Below are 17,509 nucleotides of genomic sequence, written 5' to 3' on the forward strand. Positions count from 1 at the left end.
AGGATAGAGCAGGGTTTAGGGCTGTTGTACATAGGGTCGCTATGAGTCGCAAACGACTAGGCGGCACATAACGACAACAACAACAACAATATATATATATAAATACAACTTTTTTTTGAGCAAGAAATTTTCATTCTTCTAGCCAAAAATCCATTCCTTTTTAGGACTATATTTTTGCCAGTGATTTGACTGCAGCCTTAACTTCTTTCCTTATCACCACTGGCTCTTCATCATAAGCTACTTCTTGAAATATTTTAGTGTTGGTTACTTCTTATTTGTACATTTATTCTGTGTATTCCCTCCAACTTATTTTGATATTCCTTAAATCATTCCAGTTTCTTCCCATTGACTGTCTCACTATTGTTGCAATGCAAGGCTTACATTTGTTTTTCAGTTCTTTCAGTTTGAGACACGCACGCAAGCTCTCCCTTTTTATTTTTCAACTCGAGCTTTTCACACATTCCTTTATAATGTACTTTTGTCTTCTTGTGCTATCCTTTGAAAGTTTCTGCCCATATGTTGTTACATCTCTTCCCTTTGTTTTTAGATCTTTCCTGATACCCATTTTGATCTTTTCTTTCTCCTCTGTCTTTGCATCAACCATTTGCTTTCTTGAACTTCCCACGTATCAAATAGTTCTTCCTTTTTTATTTCCAACTTCAGCTCTTGCAAATTCCATTGTAATACTTTTATTTGTCTTTTGTGCTACTCTTAAATCTTCTGTTCAGATTATTTTACTCTGACATTTCTTCCCTTTGACTTCTTGACACTTTAGTGCAATTATCAGATCTTTTCTAATATCCATTTTAGTCTGTTATTTCTCCTCTCTCTTCATGACAACCCTTTTACTTTCTTCATGGATGATATCTTTGAACCCACAACTCATCTGAATCAAAAGAGCATATTCCAACTAACAGATGCAGCCCTGTGTATATATACCAGTTTTTGCTAGGAAATTTGGAGGAAAACTACTTGGCCAACTTGCTGTAACTAAGCCATTTCTAAGAAAACTGATTCCTAAAAAAATGAAGAAATTATCAGACGATAGAACTAATCACATATGTTATCAAAGTATTGCTAAAGATCATCTAAAAATATCTAGGACAACACAATGAGAGAACTTACAGAAGTTCTGGATGGGTTTAAAAGAGTCCATAGCACAAGAGCTATCATTGCTAATGTCAGTTGACCTTGGCTAAAAACAGAGTATACCAGAAGAATGTTTATTTGTGTTATATTGACTATGCAAAGCCATTTGACTATGTATGTCATAACAAACTAAGGCTAATTTTGAGAATAATGGGAATTTCAGAACACTTAATTATACAAAATCTATACCTAGGTCAAGAGATTGTTTTCTGAATAGATCAAGAGAATACTGCACAGTTTAAAATCAGCATAGGTGTGTGTCGAGTATGTATCCTTTCTCTATACCTATTCAATCTGTATTCTGGACTTTATAAAGCTGAGTGTGGCATCAGGATTGGAAGAAGACTCAACAATCTGGATAGTACAGATGACATAATCTTGATTGTTAAAAATGAGGAGGACCTGAGGCACTTGCTTCAGAGGATTAAAGCCTTCAATATGGATTACATTTTCACATTAAAAAAAAAATAAAAGCATTACCATTGGGCCAATATGCAATATCATGATAGATGGAGAAATTGTCAATGATTTTATCTTATTTGGATCCACAATCAACACCTAGTACTAGCAGTCTAGAGTGCAAGAGACGTTCAGCATTGGGAAAATCTGCTGTCAGTGATATCTCCAAAGTCTTGAAAAGCAGTGAAAGCTAGTTTAAAGACTAAGGTGTCCCTGGTTCAAGTCACAGTCTTTCCAATCACCTGCTACGCATCTGAGACCTGGGAAATTAATTACGACAGAAGAAGAATTGATGCCTTTGAGTTTTCATGTTGAAGAAAGTGCTGAGTAGTTCATGGATTGCCAAAATATCAAACAGGTATGTCTTGGGAAAAGTGCAACCAGAGTGCTTCTTAGAGACAAGGATGGCAAAGCTTCATTTCACAAATTCTGAATATGTTGTTAAGTGAAACTACAATTCTTGGAATGGCGGAGAGTCAGTTAAGGAGATGGCAATGGGCTCAAATGTGTTGGGGATGTTAAGCATGGATCAGGATAGAGTATCTATGAGTCATATTTGACACCAATGGCACATAACAACAATAACCAAAATAAGCAAATAAATGTTTGGATTTTATGTCACAGACCAATGATGAACTTTGAGCATTTAAACAAACTTACCAGTTTCAGAAGTCCTTACAGAGAGTAAAGAAGATAACTGATTGCCATGGCCAAATCTAGTATAAGATCTTACAGAAATGTTATAGAGGGTGTAGGGCTTTAAGTCCATTAAAACTATATTAGTAGTTGAAGTGTTCTTTAGAAATAAGGTGTCTATATTTGCATAGAGTACTTCATAAGCAACAATAATTCCATTGGGTTTCTCAGGTGGTAACCACTTCAACATAATTTCACTTGCAGTAACATCAACTATTTTAACATCCTGAGGTGGTGAGTCTGGTTCTGGTGGAAGAAAACAAAATTGTAAATACATATATTTTTTTCATGCTTGTTTTTTCAGACACTAAACTTGACGTGAAGTAGATGAAGATAAGCATTCAACACCATTGTTTCTTTTTATTAAAAGTATGCTTGATAGTCTTACCATCTTCTGGAGTTAACACAAATACGTCATTATCTTCAGACAAAGAACTTTCTCCAACATGTGTTGATGCAGCCACTCTCATTTTGTATCGTGTGTATTTCTTTAACCCTGCAGCAAAACAGGTAATTTGCTTAAAATCCTTTAAATAACATTCCTGGATTAGTGCCATTTAACATCAGGCTAATGAAAATAATTTATGTAATCTCAATCTGTCCAAATTCCTGGAGGATTAGAGCCTTTCCATGTTGTTGGTTTTGGTTTCCCCCTAAAAGATAAAAGCAATATTCTAAAACCAAAAAATAACATTTGGCACATTATAAGGGTATAGTTGATTGACATAATCATCATGTCAGATAAATTACTTCAGTTGATTTTGACATTCATTCACTAAACTCTTCTGTTTCTTTAGTTAAGTATATTCCTGTTGAAATTGTGGTGCTTTTGAATTTAAAGGCGGGGGGGGGGAGAGATAGACACAGTTAAAGGAGGGAAAAATTAATGAGATTATTTCTGTAGGTATTTTCCAAAATACGCATTTCAGCAAAGCACAATAAATTCTGAAATGATATAGCTAGCATTCTGCAATATTAAGGCAGTAGTGAGTTGAATAGAAATGTTAAGAAAAAACTTCGTTTGTTCTACCTGTTATGAGAAAGCTGTTATCTATAGTGGTCATCTGAAATGCTCTGTTTGTATCCAATTCCATTGCATAAATTGTATAATGGGTTATTTTCCCATTGGGATATTCTGGAGGATCCCAATATAATAAAATAGATGAAGAAGTAATATTTTTATAGTTTATAGTCTGGATGGAGCTTGGCACTTGAAAAGAAAAAGAATTAACATGAATGAAAAGAAAAAGTATTTATAAGTATGTGATATTTTCAGGTAATTATTGAAAGAAAATATATTCTTACCTTGCTCACGTGTCCTAACATTGAGAACCGTTGGTGGTCCTTCTCCCATGATTGTGAAAGCAGATACACTAATCATGTGTTCAGTGAAAGGTACAAGTCTTCTGATAACGTAAGACAGCTGTTCAGCAGCAATGTCAGTGATATACTGATTCTTCATAGTAACTATTTGAAATCAAAGAGGGAAAAAACATTATTCAACTTTCGATACAGTATTAGTTTAGCTCACACAATGAAATCTTAACTCTTATAATACCTTATTCATTAATCTGTCCACAAACTCTTTTGTATGAAAGTGAATATATAATTAAATATAAAAAGTACTTATACACAAAGATCACATGATGATAATGACATTATAATGTATCATGAATATCATACACAAATACGACAATAAGTTTTTACACACATTTGGTGTTCAAACATAGTTTTGCTAGTCCTTAATTGTCTGAGATGCAAAAGCATTTTTTGAGAAAATACAACTTTCCAAAAGATGTCAACTAGAAATTATTTTTGAAAAGGTTATGTATCTACTGTGAGAGCTATAGAAGCACGACTTTTATTTGCAATTCAAATTCAGCATTCCTTCTTTAAAGTGAGTAATGCTTAAAGACAAGCATATATATCAACCAGGATTTCCATTAAAGGTAGTTTGGGTTTGCGTTGTTTTTTTGGTTTGGGTTTTTTTTGGTTGTTTTTGTTTTGTTTTGTTTTTGTTTTTTGTTGTTGTTTTTTTTCGTTTTCTTTTTTTACTTTATTTAGAATGTATACTCCTGAAAACATGTATTAGCAATTTAGGATAAACATGGCATATTCCCCACAATAAAACAGCTGCACTAGGGGGCCCTGGGTCTCTCAGCTTTCAATGCTCATCCCATCTTTCTTTGCACAAGACAAAAAGGTCAATAAAGGAAATAAAAAATATTTGAGAAACAACATAATATTTTTATTGATTTTACCATACATGGAATGACACTATGAATTTGGAGTGTGAAAAAAAAAAAAAAACCCCTACCAAATCAGAGAAAAGGCATTTGATATTTTAGGAACTCAAGTATGTTGTATAATAAAGTATTTTTAATTTGCTCTATATGCTCCTTCCCCTTTTAGATTCATTGACCCAAAAGAACAAGTGTGTACACTAATGACATCACCACATCAGTGGGGCCACCTACACCTGTTTGTCACCCCATGCACTAGAGTTGTAACTTTCTGACCTATTTACCTTTAGTGACATCTGAAAACCTATTTGTCAAAAGCTGCACAGAACATGGGGCCTGTAAATGATTTGAAGATATGTTAATCCCTTCCCATCACACCTGCTTTGGCAACTGTAATAACTGATTGTCTATGCAGCTTGGCCAGAGACTCTAGGGTGCTACTTTTTCTAGGGGGAAGGTCAAATGGGTTAGGAGGGGCCAGCCCCTTCCTGTGTGGCATTCCCATTTGCTGTTCAAGGTTACCCTACAGTTAAAAAATCTGACTCCAGTCCACGGACCATCAATAACTTGGTTGAACTTTGAGCTAAGGTTCATATATGTGCAAGTGGTACTGATGGCTTAGAAGTCTTTTATAGAAAACAAAAATTTTACCTACCAGTTGTTGAGTGTTGGTCTTCAGCTCGATTCCTTGCAGGAAAGTTATATGGAAAGTTGTTATATACAAGTGAAGCAAATGAGTGCAGGTCAGAAGACATTTCTCCTGAACCCTCAAATAATCCTGTCATTGCTTCTACTTCGTTCCCATTTTCAGCAGCCATGGGATCATTTATATACTGTAATTAAATATTTTCATTAAAATATTTATTTAAAAGTCACTTACTAAAATTTCTTGGAACAGTTATGCTTAATAGTAATTTCACTCAAGTATTAACAGTTTGACAAATGGGTAACTTGGATAACTTGTTACTTTGGAAGTATGCTTCTTTACTTCTTTCTTATGAAGATAATATAATTTCATTTTCACTGTTTCCTTTATATTGCAAGACTTCATTACTAAGATACTTAAATCCTGCATTACTGTAATATAGTGTGATGAGTTCTGTATTTCAAAGGTTCTATACTGGATTTTGCAAAGTAGATTCCTTTGTTTCTGACTTAAGCCAAGTTATAACTTGTAAAAGTAATAAATACTTTGCAGCCTTCTGTCTAAAATAAATTTTTCTCTTCCCCTTCACACCAAATGAAGAGGATTGTGGCATCATCCCTTACTAAAATGTGCTCCAGTCCCCTTTGTACATCATTTGTATTCTCATATCTGCTGTGAGAAGCTCAGGGTACCTGCTTGATGCACATTAATGATAGAAGTTTATTTGTAGTTGAGTCAAGTTCCACACATGATCAAAACTGCATGGTAATATTTTTTCAAGGATTCATGGCAGATTACCCAAGGATGTGAACTTAAGAAGTAGGGTAAATGTCATTGTTCCTAGACTCAATAAATGTGCTATACACAATTCATCAAAATGGAAGAATGAGGTGAAATCATTAAGAACAGATGTAATTAGTAGATATTTTTGTTAAGATAATAAGCCATCTCTCCTCTCTCCTTGCCCGCCTCCCATATAGTTTAAATAATTTAAATAGAGTAGGGTAAAAAAGGATGTTTGGGGAGAAAAGATCCACAGTAATGCTAAATCTTTTGTGTAGGATTGGGAAGGAAATGAAGAATATTAATAAATAGTAATAATAGAAAAATACATAATACATTATATGCTGTTGTTGTTGTTATGTGCTGTCAAGTTGCTTATGATTCATATTGACCCTATCTACAATAGCTCTGAACCCTGCTCTATCTTAAGCCAAACTTGCTGTTTCTGACACACGTAACCTCATTACCCCAGTCACTGAACTAATCCATCTCACTGAAGATCTTCCTCTCTTTGTGCTGTCCTTCTATCCACCTAAGCACGATGTCCTCCTCCAATGACTTGCAACATGCCCAAAATAGGTCAGGTGTTTCCTAGGAGAAGCCTGGTTTCACCCTCTCCTGGATGAACCTATTTGTTCTTCTGGAAGTCCATAGTATATTTAATACTCTTCTCCAGCTCCACAACTCAAAGCATCAATTATTGTTCTGTCATCCTTAGTCATTGTCCAGCTCTCTGATACATAGCTAGTAATTGAATTTCATAGTATTTATAAATAATAATAAAAGCCAGTTTGACTTAGGAGTGAAATAGGGGAAATTAGGAGCCTCCAACACCTTTCCTTACTGCCACAATTGCCTTCGGTTCTGCCATTTTCAAACAAGTAGTCTACAGAGGGTTGAGCTGCTAACTCAAAGGTTAAGATCTTTGGAGAGGCTCGAGTCCACTACTGGCTGTACAGGAAAATGGTCTGTTTTTTCTTCTGCAATTAATATCTCTGAAATCTGCTAATGGGTCAGCTATGAATCTCAACCAACTGTCCTGAGGCTAAACAAATCCACACTGGGGTTCTTGAGGTATGTGCAGAAGTAACACTTGCAACCCAGAAATAACCTTTACTAACAAAGTTGAGAAACACATTCCAGGCTTGTGTCTCTTATAACCAGAATGTAAACAAAACCCATGTACATCATTCTATATTAACTCCTGCTCAACACATCAGAAAAAGATGTAATGGAAATCCATCTTGAAGGACTGAGTATACACCTTATTTCCATAATATTGCCTAGACAACTTTGTTCCTGGAAAACATCTTCCAGTTCCCAGAAAATTGCTGGAAATATAAAGCTTTCTTAGCAATTGGAAAAATTGCACCCTATGGAATTCTGCATATTGAAGGCACCATACTTCATCCTGTTCCACTTTGCCCTAATAAATTGGTGACCTATAATCTCAGAACACTTGATCGTGCTTAAGTGAAACCTATAATTGGACCAGGAGGCAGTCGTCAGAACAGAGCAAGGAAACACTGTATGGTTCAAAATTGGGAAGGGTATATGCCAGAGATGCATCCTATCTCCCTATCTTTTCAATATATATGCTGAACAGATCATCAAAGAGACTGTGTTCTATGAGGAGGAATGCAGCATCAGGATTGGAGGAAGATTGATCAACAGTCTGTGTTATACGGATGATATAACCCTGCTTCCTGGATCTGAGGAGGACTTGAAGTGCTTGCTTCAGAAGGTCAAAGACTGTAGTCCTCAATATGGATAGAAGCTCAACATCAAGAAAACAAACATTCTCATCACTGGGCCAACTGGCAGCATCATGATGAATGTTGAAGAGATTGACATTGTTAACAGCTTCAGTTTGTTTTTCTCAACAATCAACACTCTTGGTAGCAGCAGCCAGGAAATTAAAAGAAAAATTGCATTTGAAGAGTCTGTTGTCAGAGACCTCTCCAAAGCATTGGATAACAACGATGTCAGTGTGGAGAATAAGGTGTGCCTGATCCAAACCATGGTCTTTGCAATTACTTGCTATGAGTCAGAAAGCTGGACAATGACTAGAGATGATAGAAAGGGAATTGATGCCTTTGAGCTGTGGTGCTGGAGAAGAGTATTGAATATACCATGGACTTCCAGGAGAACAAACAGGTTTTTCCTAGAGAATGTGAAACCAGGTTGCTCTTTGGAGGCAAGAATTATGAAGCTTCATCTGACATATTTTGAACATGTTGCAAGGAGGTACCAGTCTGTGCATAGGGACATCATGCTTGGGAGGGTGGAGGGACAGTGCAAGAGATGAAGACCTTTGATGAGATGGATTGACTCAGTTACTGGGGTAATGGAGGTAGGTATGTCAGAGACAATGAGGCTGGCATAAGCTAGAGCAGGTCTAGGGCTGTTGTACATAGGATCACTATGAGTCGCAATCAACATGAAGGCACATAACAACAACAACAAATGGGTAAGAAGCTGCACAGAAAACCCAAAGACAGGCAGCTAAAATCGACTTAATGTATCATGAATGAAAAATATCTGTTTGTATTTGTAAATTTTAGAGATGCATAAGTAATCACGTAGGGGTGATATAGCATGAATCTAGGTTTCAAATATTTCTGCAGTATAAACAGCAGCAGAGACCAATTAGACAAGAATTCCATACAATTGGTGGTTTTTAAATCTGGATGTAGGTTACACAGGTGGTGCCTCTGTGGCAGTTCTATTCTATCGGAAGCTCCCAGGGACAAAGCTGGGCAGTTCCCTCCTGAGTGATTTACAGCCTCAGAACATCTACCAGAGGGTCAGCTCTGGGTTGGTTACGACTGAATGCCAGTGAGGCATGAGGATTCTTTTTCAGTGCCATAGCCTTGGATTCTAAGAATAACTAACCAATTTATTTTTATTTTTTTATAAGCTTAGGACACGTCTAATTATCTTACTAGTGATATTTTATTAAAGATAATAATTATTTTTACCTTTACACCTACATCCAAATTTTTTTTTCTATTTCTTTCTATCATCAAAGCCTTTAGTAATTTCAGGCTAATGGCAAATGTTCAGGAAAATAAATTCTAGGGCAACAAGTAATGAATGGGAACTCTAAGTCTCTGTAAACTTTCATTAAAATGAATACCAAATTAAAAAATAAATTCTAGGGCAGTAACAATCAACAGATGAAAGTCATTTAAATACTAATTTTTTTAATAGTTGAGAAAAACCTCTAGTTCTTCCCTTGCAATTTACATACAAAGTTATCAAAATCTTAAAAGCCCTTTATTAAAAAATAGTTACTAGGAAAAGCAGGAACATATCTATAAAATCTATTCCAGAAAGCTTTGTGATTAAAACAAAAAACAAAACCTTCAAGAAAAGCTCCTATGAATGAGTCAATTCTCACTCGGACTGACCTTCCATTAGATTTCCAAGGCCAAAGACATCTTTACAGAAAGAGACTGCCCAATTTTTCTTCTGTGGAACCACTGTAGATTCAAACTGCTGACCTTTTGGTTAGTAACTCAATACGTTACACACTAAGCCATTCTGTGGACACTAAATAGCCTCTCATTTTCCAACAACCACTTCAGCCCTGCCTCCATAGAGAAATTAGGGAGGCATGAATCATAAGCACATATTTCAGATACGCTCTGATATTTCAGCCAATAGCTTACGTCTGAATAGCACAGCTGTTTCCACTGTCAATCAGTCACCCGTTGAGACTCTACTGTATACAAAGCCTATGGGAAAAAGAATAAAGTAGAAACAAGGATTTCCCCGTAAACTACAAATTTTGCGTTCAATCTTTAAATATTTACAACCACACTTCAGAAAAAATACTGAGAATCCCTAGCTTCCATCAATTATGTCAGTCCACCAGCTCTGTTGAGAAACTGTCCTTTCAACTAAAACATTTACCTGAATACTCATAATTCATTTTTCACCAATTGTGGCATTCACTGCAAAGATCCTCCATAACAAGATGTCACTGCTGTAATGTGCTGTCAAATTGACTAGCAACACTCTAAACAACAGCTCTGAACCCTGCCCTATCCTAAACCAATCTCACTGTCTCTCACATCATTACCCCATTGTCACAGTGACTGTTCATAGGGTTTTCAAAGGCCCATTATTTCAGAATTGGGTGGCCTTTCCTTCTTCCCAGATTGTCTTAACTTGGAAGCTCATCTGTAGTACAGTATCTGACAGAAAAGCATTTTACTCAAAAGAGGAGAAGACAAACAAACATAAATATATCTAAGCTATTAAGAGCCTCAGTATGCAAAGACACTACAACATGCAAAGTCACTTAATTCCAATCTTGTTTTCACAGCAACCACAATGCTATTAGTTATTATTAAATAGGCCATCATGTGACACCCTACTTGTTGATGGAAGGCATTAATTAAATGCAAGGATTTTCAAAAGAAGAAGTAATTTATAGAAGCAACAATGTTGAGAAAGAGATGTTAATAGAATAGTGGAGAGAGACAGGAGTTGTAATGGAAATAGAAGAATTGGGGGGGGGGGGAAGTCCCACTGTAATGTTTAAAAGTATTTGAATAAATGCCGGGTTTCCTATCATCAGTCTCTGTTAATACTCTAGAGTGGACTATTTTCTTTGGAGGCAGGGATGTCCTATACAGTGTAGGATGTTTAGCAACACCACATTAATCACTAGAAACTAGTAGAAGCCCTCCAATACTGATAACCAGAAATAGACATAGATTGTCAATGTCTCCTGAGGGATAATTTCCTCCACTTGAAAATCAGTAAGGATATCTCAATTTATCAACATACAATACTTTTCATTTACTACCCAATAATCCTCTGAATTCAGATGTGAAAGAATTAAAATCTGTTAAAATTTATATTCCTAAAGCATGGATGGTGAAGAGATTGAGATAGTTAACAGTTTTAATTTACTTGGCTCCACAGTCAACACTCTTGGTAACAGCAGCCAGGAAATCAGGAGATGAATTGCATTGGTAAAGTCAGCTGTGAGGGACCTCTCAAGAGTACTGAAGAGCAACGATATCAGACTGGAGACTAAGGTGCGCCTGATCCGGGCTATAGTCTTCACAATTATGTGCTATGCATCAGAGAGTTGGACAGTGAATAGGCTGATAGAAAGAGGATTGATGCCTTTGAGCTGTGGTGCTGGAGAAGAGTGTTGAATAGACCATGGACTGCTAGGAGAACAAACAGGTTTGACCTGGAGAGGGTGAAGCCGGAGTGTTCCCTGGAGTCAAGGATTCTGAAGCTTTATCTTACATACTTTGGGCATTTTGAAAGGAGGGACTGGTCCTTGGAGAGGGACATCATGTTTAGCAGAGTGGAGGGGCGGCGAAGGAGAGGAAGACCTTTGATGAGATGGATCGATTCTGTGACTGGAGCAGTGGGAATAAGTGCATTTGAGGTGGCTAGGTTGGCACAGGATAGAATGGCATTTAGAGCTCTTGTACATAGGGTCGCTATGAGTCGCAAGTGACTCGATGGCACATAACAACAACAATACATGTTAGCAAACTTGATTTTACATACCACAGTCTTCATTATATAAACTGGCATTTTTTTCTAAAAAGTCCAATTTTATTATAAGTTTAAACTCTCTAGTCCTGTCTTCATACCTTTTCAATCTTTATGCAGAACTGATCATTTGGGAGGCTAGGCTTTATGAGGAGAAATGTGGCATCAGGGTTGGTGGAAAACTCATCAACAACCTATGTTATGCAGATGGCACAACCTTCTTTGCTGAAACTGAGGAGGACCTGAAGCACTTGCTGCAAACAGTCAAGGACTGTAGTTTTCTGTATAGACAGACTGAAGTGCAACATCAAGACAAAGATTCTCACCACTGGGCCAATTGACAGCACCATTATAGATGGAAAAGACCGAATTTTTTAACAATTATAGCTAGGTTGTCTCCACAATCAACACTTAGGAATTCGAAAGATGAATAGCACTGGGAAAATCTGAGGTCAGGGACGTCTCCAGAATACTGAGAAGCAACAATGTCAGTCTAGAGACTAAGGTGTGCCTGATCCAGGATATGGTCTTTCCAATTACTTGTGATGTACCAGGAGAGCTGGATAATGAAAGACTATGGATGACAGAAGAAGAATTGATGCCTTTGAGTTGTGGTGTTAGGGAAGAGTCTTGAACATACCATGGACCTCGAGGAGAATAAACAGGTCTGTCTTGCAAAGGGTAAAACCAAGTTTCTCCTTGGAAGCCACAATTCTGAAACTCTTTCTCACATGCTTGCTTGTGGAAAGGAGGGACTGGTCCTTGGAGAAGGACTTCATGGTCGGAAAGGTTGAGGGACACGGATTGACACAGTAACTGAGGTAATGGGGTAGGTATGTCAGAGTCAGTGAGACTGGCCTTGCAAAGGGCAGGCTTCAGGGCTAATATACCTAGGGTTGCAAGATGTCACAGGCAACTCAACACCATATAACAAAAACAACAACAAAGGTCTACTTCAAGGGGCTATAGTAGTGTTCTTAAGAGTGCTGCACTGCTAACCAAAAGGTTGCACTTCTCCAATGGCTCAAAACCATCAGTGGAAAAATGGATAGTGCTCTCCCATTAAAAGTTAGAGTCTCTGGAAGTCAATTGAGAGGCACTACAAAGTGAAATAAACTCAATGGCAGTGAGTTTAGTATTGTTTGGCTTCATGGTCTTTAGAAGACTACAGCCTTCAAGGGGGACTACACTTCATCATGTAGAAAACAAAAGTCTTCACAAAGAGATCAATAGAAAAACTTAGTAAATAGAGAATGAATAGAAGTTGTCAAGATCTCATTTTATTGGACCCACAATGAATGTTTTATCAATGCACCAGTCAATGACAGCAATCTGGAACAAGAAGTGCACTGCTCAGTGGAGTTGGTGGGGGTCTTTATTGTTGAGTACTCCCAGAAGCCCGAAGGTCAAGCTCATCTTCAAATCTTGGAGCACAGAGTGAGGGGCGGGAGGGAGAGGGTACAAGTGTGTGGCAGAAGGTGTCTCAGCGGTCCCCATACCATGAAAGTACAAATAACTACGTCTCCCAGAGGTCCATAGGTCAAGCCTACTTTCAAATATTGGGGTCCTTGGGCCTTTGGCCCTCAGTCCAGGAAGACATCATTATATACCAAATCTACAGGGTTCATCCACCTCCCCTGGGAAACTCTTGTAGCATAAATGGACATCTGATGCCCTAACCACAAGATGTCAGTCCTGGAGCAGAAGTTCAAAACTCCGCAAGTCAAGAGATACTGCCCACAAAGGAAGAAACTGGCAGAAGCTTGAGGCATTTGGAGTCACAGAAGCCCAGAAAGATTGACATATAGGCCATCGCATTAAGGGCTGCAAAGGGGAGTTGAATGGAGTAGGTGAGAGTAGATATAAATGCTGGTAGAGCAGGGAAAGGAATGGCTCAAAACACACCTGGCACGTGTGGGGACAAAACGGAATCTACTGGTTTTTTTCTACTACTGGGAAATATCTTTAATCTGCTCTTCTCTGTAAAATGATTTTTTATCAAATAATGTTCTAAATCTGAGAAATCCAATTGAGACAGACTAAGAAGAAGGACTGGCCACCCACTTCCAAAATAGCAGGCCTTTGAAAACTCTAAGAACAATAGAGCACACTTAGACTAACAGATATGGCAACTGAGGCTGAGCCCTCAAGTATGGAAACACATAGGAGGATGAACAGCTGTAAGCAGACACTGATTGGAACATGGAATGTGAGAACCATGAATGTAGGAAAATTGGATATTGTTAAGAAGGAAATGGAATGCACAACTATTGACATACTATGTATTGGTGAAACAAGATGGACTGGCATGGGACATTTTGAGTCAGAGATCAAATGATCTACTCTGCTGGAGACAAAAAGTTGGGGGGAATGGGGTTGCTTTCATAGTTAAAAAAGTAATTTCTTGATCCATCTTGAAATACCAATGTTGTGAGTAACAAGATAGTATCCATATTCATACAAGGAAGTCCAGTGAATATTAACTTCTTTCAAATCATATGCACAAGCAACCAGAACCAAAGAGGAAGAAACAGAAGATTTCTACCAACTTTTGCTGCCAGAGCTTTATTGAACATGCAATCAAGATGCATTAATAATAATAGATGACAGGAATGCAAAAGTTGGGACTAGAGAAGAAGGATCAGCAGTTGGAAGACATACACTTCGTGAGAGAAATGAAGCCAGAGCTAGAATGATAGAATTTTGCACAATCAATGATTTATTCATTGTAAATACATTTTATGAGAAACATAAATGCAGGCTACACACATGGATTTCACCTGATGGTATGCATAGCAATCAGATCGATTACATCTGTGGGAAGAATCATTGGAGAAGCTCAATATCAGCTGTGAAAACTAGGCCAGGTGACGATTGTGGAACAGACCACTAACTACTCATACGCAAGTTCAAACTGAAGCTGAGGAAAATTCAATAATATCCACAGAAACCAAAATCTGACATTGAGTCTAACCCACCTGAATTTCAAAACCATCTCAGGAACAGATTTGAGGCCTTAGACATTAATGAGCAAAGACCAGATGACCTGTGGGAGGATATCAAGAATACCATCCAAAAAGAATACAAAAGGTCATTGCAAAGACAGAGAAGGAAGAAAAGACCAAGATGGATGTCAGAAGAAACTCTAAATATTGCACTGGAGCACAGAGAAACCAAAGCAAAGGAAAGAAATGAAGATATTAAGGAGTTGGAAAGAAGATTCCAGAGGGTAGCACAGGAAGACAAAGTATTACAATGAAATGTGCAAGGAGCTGGGAGTTAGAAAATCAAAAGGGCCAAATGTGCTCAGCATTTCTTAAGCTGAAGGAACTGAAGAAGGAATTCAGACCTTGAGTGGCAATACTTAAGGATGCTTTGGGCAGAATATTAAGTGATCCAGTGCATTAAAAAAGATGGAAAGTGTATACAAGGTCATTGTACCAAAAGGAATTGGTGGTCACAGAAGAATTTTATGAAACAACGTAGGAGAAAGAGCCTGTGGTGATGAAGGAAGAATGGATCTTGGCTGAAAGCAGAGAGTACCAGAGGAATGTCTATCTATATTTCATTGACTATGCAAAGGCATTTTTTTACTTTGTGGATCACAACATACTGTGGCTGACTCTGAGAATGTGAATCCTAGAACACGTGATTGTGCTTATGCAAAACTTATACTTGGACCAGGAGGCAGTCATCAGAACAGAGCAAGGAAACACTGCATGGTTCAAAGTTGGGAATGGTGTGCATCAAGGATGTGTCTTATCTCCATGTCTTTTCAATCTATGTGTGGAACAGATTACCCAGGAGGCTGGGCTCTATGAGGAGAAGTGTGGCATCAGAATTGGAGGTAAGCTCATCAACAATCTTCATTAAGCAGATGACACAATCCTTCTTGCAGAAACTGAGGAGGATCTGAAGTTCGTGTTGCAGAAGATCGAGAACTGCAGCCATCAATATGGACTGAAGCTCAACATCAGAAGACAAAGCTTTTCACCACTGGGCTGATTGGCAGCATCATGATAGATGGTGAAGAGATTGAGATTATTGACAGCTTCAATTTGCTTGGTTCTACAATCAATAGTCTTGGTACCAGAAGCCAGGAAATTAAAAGATAAATTGCATTCATAAAGTCTGCTGTCAGAGACCTCTCCAAAATACTGAAGAGCAAAGGTGTCAGTCTGGAGACTAAGGAGTACTTGAGACAGGCCATGGTCTTTTCACTTACTTGCTGTGCATCAGGGAGACAGACAATCACTAGGGATGATAGAAGGAGAGTTGATGCCTCTGAACTGTGGTGCTGGAGAACAGTATTGAATATACCATGGACAGCTAGGGGAACAAACAAGTTCATCCTGGAGAGGGTAAAGCCAGGTTGCTCCTTACAATCAAGGGTGGTGAAACTTCTTCTCATTTGTTATTAAGTTGTTAGTACAATGTTAAGAGGGTCCATTGGAGAAAGTTACCATGTTTGGAAAGTTAGAGGGTCAGCAATGGAGGGGAAAACACTCAGTGAGATATATTGACACAGTGACTGTAACAATAGGCTTAAGGAGCAGAGGTGACAGGATGGTACATGATATGTCAGGGTCCATTCTATTGTATATTCAATGTTCTTTGTCAAAACCATGGTTCAAAGCATTGATGTTTCTGTGGTCTTCCTTATTCCTTGTACAAATCTTGCATGCATATAATGTGATTTAAAATTCTATAGCTTTTATCAGACAATCTTTAATCATCAAAGTACCATTTTTAGTTTTAACCACTTTCTCCAAGATATATTTGTTTGTTCTTTTGGCAGTCCATTAGTCTGGGACATTCAGTAGTCTTTTCCAACATAAAGAAAATGGATTAATTTTCCTTTTGTCATTCTTATTCATTGTCCAACTTTTAGATGTATAGCAAGTAATTTAAAATACTATGACTGGAAGCAGGTGAATAATCTTTTAAACTGACATTATTGTTCTTTAGCACTTTTGAGAAGTCCCTGATGTGTTAGGGTCCTGAAATGTTATTGATATGACTTCTTTAGGAAGAAGTTATATCAAATTTGGTAGAATGTCAATAAATAAAGGAAGTCTTTCAAGAATGAGTTACACAATGACTACAAAAATAGTCTCAAATAGGAATGCCTGTGAGAACAGCATATGACTAAGCAGTGTTTCATTCTTTGCATAATTAGAAGTAAAGATTTATACTGAGAGATTATTCTGCTTAAATTGACTCTGGCAAAACTATATATGGAACATTGTGTCCAGTGGACTAAAGAGGAACAGATATTTATATGTGTGGTGTGGTGTGGTGTGGTGTGGTGTGGTGCACTTTTAAGTTAGAATTGATCCATAGCTGGCCATCAGGTAGGTTTCAGAGGCAGTATTCGAGAATTTGGACTCTATGAAGAGGAATGTGGTATCAGAATTGGAGGGAAACTCATCAATAACCTGCAGTATGCAGAAGATACAATCTTTTTCGCTGAAAGTGAAAAGGACTTGAAGTACTTATAGAAGATCGAGGAATGCAGTCTTCGATATGGATTGTACCTCAATGTCAAGAAAACAAAGATTCTTACCACTGGACCAAGAGGCAACATCATGATGGGTGGAGAGGAGACTGTCAACTGTCAACTGTCAACAACTTCATCTTGCTTGTATCCACAATTCACCCCCTTTTGTACCAGCAGTCCCTAGTGCCATGGCCTCTTTTAAATCATGCTTGAACATTTGATAGTTTCCTGTCTATATACTGTTCCATCCATTTTTAAATTATCTTCAGTAGTATTTTGCCTGATTGGGATATTAGTGATATTGTCCAATAGTTTCCACACTCAGTTGGATGACCTTACTTAGGAATGGGAACAAATATGTACCTTTTCCAATCTTTGGCTGAACAGCTATCCTCCAAATTTCCTGACATAGATTGGTGAGTGTATCCAAGACTACAACTGTTAATTGAAACAAGTCAATTTATATCCAATCTGTTCCTATATCTATCTATCTATCTATATCTC

At 37.6% G+C, this 17,509-nt stretch overlaps 1 protein-coding gene across 1 annotated transcript in view; it reads right to left on the reverse strand.

The window, feature by feature from the left end:
• The window catches only part of PTPRQ (protein tyrosine phosphatase, receptor type, Q), a 415,982-nt gene that overhangs the window by 331,756 nt on the left and 66,717 nt on the right, over positions 1 to 17,509 (reverse strand). Inside the window, exons 10-14 of the mRNA XM_006882544.1 lie at positions 5,203 to 5,380; positions 3,610 to 3,771; positions 3,335 to 3,514; positions 2,693 to 2,800; positions 2,269 to 2,550 (exon numbers count right to left, since the gene is read on the reverse strand). Of these exons, the coding sequence (XP_006882606.1) occupies positions 2,269 to 2,550; positions 2,693 to 2,800; positions 3,335 to 3,514; positions 3,610 to 3,771; positions 5,203 to 5,380 (910 nt within the window). The remainder of the gene's footprint in view (positions 1 to 2,268; positions 2,551 to 2,692; positions 2,801 to 3,334; positions 3,515 to 3,609; positions 3,772 to 5,202; positions 5,381 to 17,509) is intronic.

The sequence above is a fragment of the Elephantulus edwardii genome, unplaced genomic scaffold (assembly GCF_000299155.1).
Source record: "Elephantulus edwardii isolate Elephantulus edwardi_28Jun2011 unplaced genomic scaffold, EleEdw1.0 scaffold00021, whole genome shotgun sequence".
In the NCBI taxonomy this organism is placed as follows: domain Eukaryota; kingdom Metazoa; phylum Chordata; class Mammalia; order Macroscelidea; family Macroscelididae; genus Elephantulus; species Elephantulus edwardii.